This window comes from Mus pahari, chromosome 13 (assembly GCF_900095145.1).
Source record: "Mus pahari chromosome 13, PAHARI_EIJ_v1.1, whole genome shotgun sequence".
Classification (NCBI taxonomy): Eukaryota; Metazoa; Chordata; class Mammalia; order Rodentia; family Muridae; genus Mus; species Mus pahari.
The window spans coordinates 1,077,257-1,087,297 of record NC_034602.1 but is presented as its reverse complement, the minus strand read 5'-3'; the positions used below and the strand labels follow the sequence as shown (position 1 = coordinate 1,087,297).

At 40.8% G+C, this 10,041-nt stretch overlaps 1 protein-coding gene and 1 non-coding gene across 2 annotated transcripts in view; one reads left to right on the top strand and one right to left on the bottom strand.

Annotated features, from left to right (window-relative positions):
• Eml6 (EMAP like 6) overlaps positions 1-10,041 on the bottom strand; it is a 271,194-nt gene that overhangs the window by 110,125 nt on the left and 151,028 nt on the right. Inside the window, exons 8-10 of the mRNA XM_021210974.2 lie at positions 8,786-8,987; positions 5,503-5,640; positions 3,566-3,822 (exon numbers count right to left, since the gene is read on the bottom strand). Coding sequence (XP_021066633.1) covers positions 3,566-3,822; positions 5,503-5,640; positions 8,786-8,987 — 597 coding nt within the window. The remainder of the gene's footprint in view (positions 1-3,565; positions 3,823-5,502; positions 5,641-8,785; positions 8,988-10,041) is intronic.
• LOC115065300 lies at positions 4,198-4,319 on the top strand. The gene has a single exon (XR_003845084.1). It is a non-coding gene; the product is annotated as a small nucleolar RNA SNORA81 (small nucleolar RNA).

The following is a 10,041-nucleotide window of genomic DNA, read 5'->3' as shown; positions in this document are numbered from 1 at the left end:
CATACAAGTGAAAGATGTGTACAACAAGAACTTCAAGTTTCTGAAGAAAGAAATCAAAGAAGACCTCAGATGATGAGGTCATGAATTGTCAGGATTAATATAGTAAAAACGACCATCTTTCCAAACGCAATCTACAGATTCAATGTAATCCCCATCAAAATTCCAACTCAATTCTTCATAGAGTTAGAAAGAGCAATTCTCAGATTCATTTGGAAAAACAAAAAACACAGGATAGTGAAAAATATTCTCAACAATAAAATAACATCTGGGGGAATCACCATCCCTGACCTCAAGCTCTACTATAGAGTAATAGTGATAAAATGTGCATGCTATTGGTACAGGGACAGGCAGGTAGATCAGTGGAATAGAATTGAAGACCCAGAAATGAACCCACACACCTACGGTCGCTTGATCTTTGACAAAGAAGCTAAAACCATGCAGTAGAAAAAAGACAGCATTTTTAACAAATCGTGCTGGCACAACTAGCGGTTATCATGTAGAAGAATGCAAATTGATCCATTCTTATCTCCCTGTACAAAGCTTAAGTCCAAGTGGATCAAGGACCTCCCCATAAAACCAAATACACTTAATCTAATAGAAGAGAAAGTGGGGAAAGGCCTTGAACACATGGGCACAGAGGTAAATTACCTGAACAGAACACCAATAGCTTATGCTCTAAGATCAAGAATCGACAAATAGGACCTCATAAAACTGCAAAGCTTTTGTAAGGCAAAGGATACTGTTAGTAGGACAAAAAGGCAACCAATAGATTAGGAAAAGATCTTTACTGATCCTACATTCAATAAAGGATTAATATCCAATATATACAAAGAACTCAAGAAGTTGGACTCCAGAGAACCAAATAGCCCTATTTAAAAAAATGGGGAACATAGCTAAAAAGAGAATTGTCAACTGTGGAAACTCAAAAGGACAAGAAGCACCTAAAGAAATGTTCAATATCCTTAGTCATCAGGGAAATGCAACTACCCAAGAACCCAGCTATATCACTCCTGGGCATATACCCAGAAGATGCTCCAACATGTAATAAGAACACATGCTCCACTATGTTCATAGCAGCCACATTTATAATAGCCAGAAGCTGGAAACAACCCAGATGTCCCTGAACAGAAGAATGTATACAGAAAATGTGGTACATTTACACAATAGAATACTACTCAGCTATTAAAAAACAACGACTTCATGAAATTCTCAGGCAAATGGATTGATGTAGAAAATATCATCCTGACTGAGATAACTCAGTCACAAAGAACACACATGGTATGTACTCACTGATAAGTGGATGTTAGGCAAAGAGCGTGGAACCCGTGACACAACTCACAGACTACATGAAGCTCAAGAGGAAGGAAGACCAAAGAGTGGATGCTTCAGTCCTACTTAGAAGGAGGTCAAAATAATCAAGGGAGGTAGAGGGTGGGAGGGACTTGAGGGGAAGAGAAGATGTGGAGGGAAAAAAGAGGGGGGAAGAATCAGGTATAGGAGGATATGGAGGAGATGTACAGAGGGTCAGGAAATTGAATAGAGGTGTGTAGCAATGGGGGTGGGGAACTGAGGATAGCAACCAGAAAGTCCCAGATACCAGGAAAGCAAGAGCTTCCTATGACCCCACAGGAATAACATTAGCTGAAATACCACACAAAGGGGAGGGAGAATCTGTCAAGACCATATCCAGAGGTTAGGCATCCCCCAACCCCTGCAGTTGAGGGATGGGGCCACCCACCTGTCTCCAAAATTTTAACCCAGAATTGCTCCTGTCTAAAGGAAATGCAGGGACAAAGAGTGGAGCAGAGACTGAAGGACAGGCCATCCAGAGACTGCCCTACTGGGGATCCATCCCATATGCAGACACCAAACCCAAACACTATTGTGGATGCCAAGAAGTGCTTCCTGACAAGAGCCTGATACAGCTGTCTCCTGAGAGGGTCTGCCAGAGCCTGACCAATACAGATGGGGATCCTCACAGCCAACCATCAGACTGAGCACAGGGACCTCAATGGAGGAGTTAGGGGAAGGGCTGAATAAGCTGAAGTGGCCTTGTCTGGCATCAGTGGGAGGGGAGGCCCTTGATACTGTGAAGGCTTGATGCACCCGTGAAGAAGAATGCTAGGGTGGTGAGGCTGCAGTGGGTGGGTGGGTTTGGGAGCACCCTCATAGAAGTAGGGTAAGAGGGGATACGATAGGGCATTTGCAGAGGGGAAACCTGGATAGGGAGTAACATTTGAAATGTAAATAAATAAAATGTCCAATTAAAAAAAAGAAAAAAGAAAAAAAAAGAAAAAGGTTGGGCATGGAACAAAGCAGTCATGGACTCCACACGAAAGTTCATGGAACAACAATTTTAGGTCATCTTTTTCTAAAAGTGATGAAATATTTCAATTATGCAGAAGGTGACAGAGTACTATAAGGAGCAAGTGTTTGTAGCACTGAGTTTCAATGAATATTACTGGTCTTTATCACAGAAAATTATTTGTTACTATTATTAAGGTGCGTGCGTGTGTGTGTGTGTGTGTGTGTGTGTGTGTGTGTGTGTGTGTGTGTAGGTCAGAGGACAACTTGATGGAGTCCGTTCTCTCCTTCCACCTGTATGGTAGGGTGTGTGTGTGTGTGTGTGTGTGTGTGTGTGTGTGTGTGTGTGTATGTAGGTCAGAGGACAACTTGATGGAGTCTGTTCTCTCCTTCCACCTGCATGGTAGGGTGTGTGAGTGTGGGGTTCTGAGGATTAAACTCGGCACACCAGTATTGCATGGTAACTGCCTTTATGTGATGAGTCACTTAGTCAGTCTCTTTATAACACAATTTTAAGAACATATTATAACCACTTAAAATCCACTGGACACTCATCCCTAATTTAATTTCTTTTTGTTTCTTTAGAGGCAACCAATACCCTGAATTAAATGCTAAACTTTCCCATACATTTAAAAACCATTTTCTCTATATGTAAGTGGCTATTATATGTGAACTTGTTTTAATATCATAATACTTTATATAAATGACCACTGTGCATATCATTTGCATTTATTTGCTCAGCATTACACTTTTGAGACCGATCCATATTGACACAAGTTGGACTAGTTACTGTGATATTACTGTCTGTGACTACATACTTTAGGCTCTCCTCACGCAGATCGCTGCTTAGAAACTTGCTATGGTTTTAGTTCTTGCAATCACAGCAAACAGTTCTGCGCATGTTCTTAACAGCATTGTGCATCTTCCTCTTTCACCGTGTAACACTGATATACTTTAGTCAGTCTAAATAATTAAAATGGGCCTTTAGTGCTGCTGTATATATCCTTTACCCCTTAGAACAACATAGGTAGTATGCTCCCTGTAGGCTTTATCTTTAAGTCTTCCTTGTGTTTTCCTAATATAAATTATTAACATGACCCGACTCACTAATGTTTTCTCTGAGGGCTATTATTTAGGGATCTTGTCTCAGAGAACACTCCTTACCCTGAGGTCATAGGACATTCTCTACCCTTCTGTGTGTGGTTCCAGGTTTGCTTTCATGAGCACTTACCACAAGCATAACCATCTACCTAGGACTCACATGGCATTCTGTAGAACAGTCTCTCCCCAGCACCGTCGTTGGTTTGCAAGTATTTACTATCCAGAGACCAGTCGATGTGTGTGATGAAACTCAGGGACTTGTTGCATTCTCCTATTTTCTTATAGCGCTGGGCAACAGCGTAGACATCTACAGGGCCATCGTTGGATCCTACTGCGAGGTAAGAGCCATCTGGGGAGAATTTCATCTCATGAATGACTTCTTTCCTGTCCTTGATATGGACGACTTCTGTCATATCTCTGTAAGAATAAAATACAAAATGACAAATAGAAAATTGAGAAATATAAAACCCAAGTCTTATTTTAAAAGGTGTGTGTCATCAAGAAAGAAAAATCCTACAGGAACTAAAATATTTATATTCATAAAATGATAACATGCTTACAACTTATATCCTGCTTATAAAAAGTAAAACAAACATTTTAAGTAATATTTTGTGCCCTCAGGATAAATATAACAATCCTTACACAAGGAATATTTGCTTTCATGTTTAACTATATATTATTGAAATCTTTATTTAAAAATTAGACTTAAAAGCCACTTAAAATGTACCACAGAGAAAGTCAAAACATATCAAAATTAGAGTAAAAATAAGTAAAAATAAAAAACAGTATAAAAAATTTCTGTTTATGCTTTTAAAATGAGAAGAAAAGTAACTAACTGTCTTGGATTGCAAAGACCTGGGTGGACCTCTTTCTCAGTGTCCAGTGTCCTGTGGCATAAATTCAGTGCAATAAATCTTTATAGAAAAAAAAAGAGAGCTGATATGGTGGTATATGCCTTTAATTCCAGCACTTGGAAGGCAGAAGCAGAATAACCTCTGAGAGCTGGAAGCCAGCTCATCTACATACTAAGTTTCAGGCCAGACAGGGCTATATAATGATATAATGAGATCCTGTCTGAAGGAGAAAAAAAAGATAAACAACTATTATACTTATTTGTTATTTAAGAAGAATGAGTCTATTTATTCATGTATATCAGTACTCTGTTTGCATGTCTGCATGACAGAAGAATCAGATCCCGTTATATGTGGCTGTGAGCCATCACGTGGTTGCTGGGAATTGAACTCAGGACCTTTGGAAGAACAGACAGTGCTCTTAACCACCGAGCTATTCCCCCCTCCCTAGACTTACTCCTAAGTCTAAAAGGAAGAAAATTACTAGCTTTTAAAATGTGAAAATGGTATTCAATCTCTCAGTTCTCACCATGAAGGATCATAATGAATATGCCAGATCACTAAAACATTTTGTATTTTTTCGGTCAAATTCTTTCTTAAATTATTAATCCTTGGAAAAATTTATACATAGTATATTTTGATCATTTTTTCCTCTTCTCCCAACCCCTCTCAAATCCAGCAGAACCGTCTTTGTGCCATCTTTTTAAAAAATCCACCAGGTGCAATATGTGCTGCCATATATTTTTGGATGTATGGTCAGCCACTGGAGCATAAAATTGGCCAAATTATGTTAAGATTAATTTCTGCTCATATCTGAAAGCTCACTGGGGTTGATTTTTCCCTAACTAGAGGCAGGATTATGACTTGCAGGTCCCCTGCGCCACTGAAGGTGGAGTCATCGACTCTAAAACAGACATAGAGTGCATCCAACAAAACAGCCAGACAGCGCTACAGAGTGAGATCCTGTCCTATTAAAAAAAAAAAAAACAAACCAGTATTTTTTTGCAGCAAATCAAACACCACATTGCTTCTATGAAGAGACTGAAGACCGTAGTCAGGCTCACGTCAGGTCCCTAGGTTTGGCTCTGCTTCCAAATAGTTTACCAAAGAGGTCAGGATCTTCAGGGTTTGGGATTTCAGAATCACAGGTAAGAGATTTCCTATCAGCCTGACACATTTTATGACCAGGATACACTTTAATTTTTAGCAAAGGTACATCTCAAAGTATTTTCAGTGTTGAATGTACCTGACTCGGAGGACAATGAAAGAGCCGTCCTTCATGCCTAGGGCCAACTGAGATCCATCCGGGCTGAAGGATACACTACGAACTGCTTCCTCCATATTGCAGCGGGCAATCAAGGCATGGTCAGCCAGACTCCACAGCCTAAGGATCAATAACAGAGTAGAGTTCAAGGCCAGCCTGGTCTACAGAGTGAGTTCCAGGACAGCCAGGGCTACACAGAGAAACCCTGTCTCGCAAAATGAAAAAAAAAAAAAAAAAAAAAAAAAATTATTTGGGAAAAAAAAAGAAAAACCCATTTAAAAAAAAAAAAAAAAAAAAAAAAAAAAAGAACAGAGTAGAATAAAGAGCAAGCCAACCTGTCAGCCATCTGCCAGCCCGGGGCAGGGAGCCTGCTCGTCACACTGACAACAGTAAGAGCACGGTAACCTCACACTTGCGTCCTTCATCATGGCCTGTCAGAAACCCTGTGGAAGTGTTTTGTTTATCTTTGGGCCACTTTCATCATTTGAAAAACTCAGCAAGAAATATGAGGTGAAATTACATTTGCAAAGATTTTGAGATCCACAGACCAGAAGATATAAACACCACTTTACAAAATGTCTTCTTTGAAAATTAGTAACTGTCCTGTATTTATGCCAATGGCTGTAAACCATGCTCCAAGGAGAGGGACTGCTAGTGTTATGTCTTAGCTAGGAGGGTTACTATTGCTGTGATGAAACACAACAACCAAAGAAAACTTGGAGAGTAAAGGGTTTATTCAGCTTATACTTCTGCAGCACTGTCCATCATTGAAGGGAGTCAGGATAGGAACTCATGCAGGGCAGAAACCTGGAGGCAGGAGCTGATGTAGACGCATGGAGGCGGGCTACTTACTGGGCTGCTCACAGAAGTTGCTCAGCCTGCTTTCTTATAGAACCCAGGACCACCAGCCCAAGGACAGAAGCACCCTCCTTGGCCTGGACCCTACCCCACAAATCACTAATTAAGAAAATGCCTTATAGCTGGGTCTTATTTATAGCTGTTCTCAATTGTGGCTCCTTCCTCTCAGATGACTCTAGCTTGTGTAAAGTTGACAGAAAAGCAGATAGGACATGTGGTCACTGTTAGTTTCTCTTAAGCACTCATGAAAAGTTTCAAGTAGTTGGTTCTTAAGCATATGTAGACAGAAATGCATATCATATTTGCTGGCTTCCCTGGTGCTTGAGAGAAGGTGTCTGAGATATATGAACAAGTGACGTCTCTTGTATAGCCCTAGAACTTACTCATGGTTATCATTTAGAAGCCCCAGGCCTGTACTGATGGGCCACTATTTATAGGGCAATGCTTTATGATGTTGGTAGCTAAAATGTACAGTTTCTGGTGGAGGGCCAGGAGGCAAGCACAGTTCACAGAGCTTTGGGTAAAACTACTATAGGGTTCCTAGCTCCAGATACTTAGCCCAGGTACCCTAAGCTCAGTGAACCCAGAGGAAATATTTACAATATACAAATAACAGCTTCTGTGTTAGTTGTAGTTGTGGCCTTTGATTTCTGTAAGAGATTATCTTATGATGATGATGATGGTGGTGGTGGTGGTGGTGGTGGTGGTGATAATGGCGATATATGCTGAATTGATTCTCTTCTTCCACTATGTAACTTTCAAGCACTGAGCATGTCATCAGTACTGGCAGCTGATGTTTTTACCCACCAAGCTATCTATCTGGCCCTGTGAAAGCTTTCTTAAGACAGTCTTCTCTTCATATACAATAAATGTCTGCCAGAAGAACCAAGAATGTGCAGTTCTGAAACAAGTGTAAGTACCAAGTGGCAGTTTCCTTAAGTGCACCCAGCCTTTGGGAGATGTGAGGAGCTTCACAGTGAGTGCCTGATTGGTCCCTTAGGAAGCCTGAAATCTTCAACCTAAAGCTCAGGATAATCTCTCATCCATTTTTTGTGACTCCATGCTGTAAGCAATGGAAGTTTTCCTTTAGCAGAATGAAGGCACGGCCACTCCCTTGTCGGTTGTACTATTTCCCTAAGGCTTCTAAGCTTATCTCAAGAACGCATGGCTTCTACCCTTTTTACTTCAAAGTTCTGCAAAAATACACTCAGATGTTTCACTGAACTAATTGCTGAGGAGAGAATACTACAGATTCTGCCAGCCAGAGGACCTCAGCACATTTACAACTCTGAGGCTTAAGTCTAAAAATATAAAAATCAAGGACTTTCATGAACTGTTTCCCTTGGATGAGTAAGAACCAGTCACTGGAATTTGGTTAATTTTGGGCACTGTTTTGGCTGCTTTGAAAGTGCTCAGAGGGAAAAAATAAAATGAAAACAAAGAGGTGCATATCCAACTAAACATTTATGTTGCCTGTGAAGAACTATAGCTATTTCTACCCAGTCTGAAATTAATAAGGTTTACACATTTGGTAGGAACTAAACCACAGAATTGAGCATCCTATGCTTTGAGAGTTATATAAACCTATAGAGTAAGTGGGAAAAGCCAAGGACCTTTAGCATAGTTTACATGGTTCTATTTTAGTTTCTAAAGCTCAGAAACACTAATATATACATGAAATATATACATGAAATGATCACTCTCAATCCTTCCTGTGAAAGGAGTTGAGTGCTTTAAGTTTCTAAACACATTGCAGTATGAAATAAATATAACAGTTGTCAGAATATTAAAGGCTTGCTTAATTTGATTATTTTTACCCAATATTGTACATTTAAAGAATAAATGACCAATAGCAAGAACCATTCAAGTCCTGACAAAATTACACATTGCCTCAGAAATTAGCATTCTCTTTTGTTTGATGACAATGTCTAAACTCTCATTTCAGAACTTGCAAAAAGGAAATAATTTGCTCATGTGTTGAAGACAACTTTGAAATCAGATCTGAAAGTATCATGAAGGATGAGAGTCTAATTAAATCCTAAAATGGTTTAGCAATTCCCTACAGAAGGGCAAGTACATGAATGGGAAAGAAATCTTGTCTTACCAAAGAGTTATGTGTTTGGTTTTTCTGTCAAATTAAAAAGACAACTGGAAGAAAGCCTAAGTGGTACTCACACATTTTCACGTTTGAAAAGATTTTCATGACTTTAGATGAAGCAAAAAAAGATAACAACAACAACAACAACAACAACACGCTAAGAAGCCAACTAATGCTAGCTAAATACCCTAGCTTCCATTTGGAAAGTGTGTGTGCCTATGCTGCAGTTTATCCTTAAATCACAAACATATTTGAGCAAAAGAAATATGTTACCCCCAGGAAGTCCATGAGGGTATGGTGGAGCCTCACCTGACAGAGCGGTCATCACTGCCTGTCACAGCCAGAGGCTTCTTGGGGTGTAATGCCAGAGCCCACAGTTCCCCCTCGCAGTGGCCCTGAAGGATGAGCATTGGCTTATCTCGTTCTCGAACGATGACTTCAAATATCTCACTGTCCTGGGTTCCTGCTAGAAGGCGGTCAGCTTTCCAGCACACGCTCCGAATAGAGAGTCCTGGCAAAGGGAAAAGAAAGCATTTATTCACACTGTCCACACACAAAACCAGCACCCAAAGTTATGCACCTTTCACCAAGCTAGCATCTGACACCATACATCTGTGTAAGGCCCAAAGGTGGAAAATCCATTCTACTCAGTAGTCAATGGTACTTTTACAAGTTAAATGTTGTCTGCTAGAGTGACCACCATGTCTGACTCAGGAAAACTGTGTTTTTACTCCTTAATTTAAGTACTACATTTAAAATAGTAGAGAAATCAGACATGATGAAAACTGACCCTCAGTGAACTCCATCTCCCTTCCTGCCTTCACCTCCACAGGGGCAGATTGGCATGTCTGCTCCTTTACTCACCCCACATCTGCAGGTCTCCCAGGGACACAGGTGAGACTCCTGCCCAAATAACCACCCCGACTGGGAACCTCACGGAGCCCAGCAGATGGGGGCCTCCCCTCTGTGCAGACCCCATCTCCTTTCCAGTCTACACCTCCACCGGAGCAGATCAGTGTGCTCCTCTCTCACTCCCCCAAGTCTGCCAGTCTTTCAGAAAGCCCACCATAACCAGGGACACAGGAGGTTCCCCTAACCAAAAACTGAACAGCCTGCCTCCCAGGAGACTGGCTCTAGTCAGAGACACCCAGGCCAGTTAACACTAGAGATAACCAGGTGGCAAGAGGCAAGCACAAGAACATAAGCAACAGAAGCCAATGCTACTGAGCAACATTAGAACCCAGTTATTCCACCACAGCAAGCCCTGGATACTCCAATACACCTGAAAGGCAAGATGCTGACCTAAAAACCCATCTCATGAAGATAATAGAGGCCTTTAAGGAGGATATAAATAACTTACTTAAAGAAATACAGGAAAACACAGGCGAACAGGTAGAAGCTCTTAAAGAGGAAACAAATAAATCCCTTAAAGAAATTCCTTGTAGTGGCTATTCCTGGTTGTCAACTTGACTATTTTTGGAATGAGCTACAATCCAGAATTGGAAGGCTCACCAATGACCCTAATCTGGAGGCTGGGAGATAGAAGTTTCTGATCTGGATCTTGG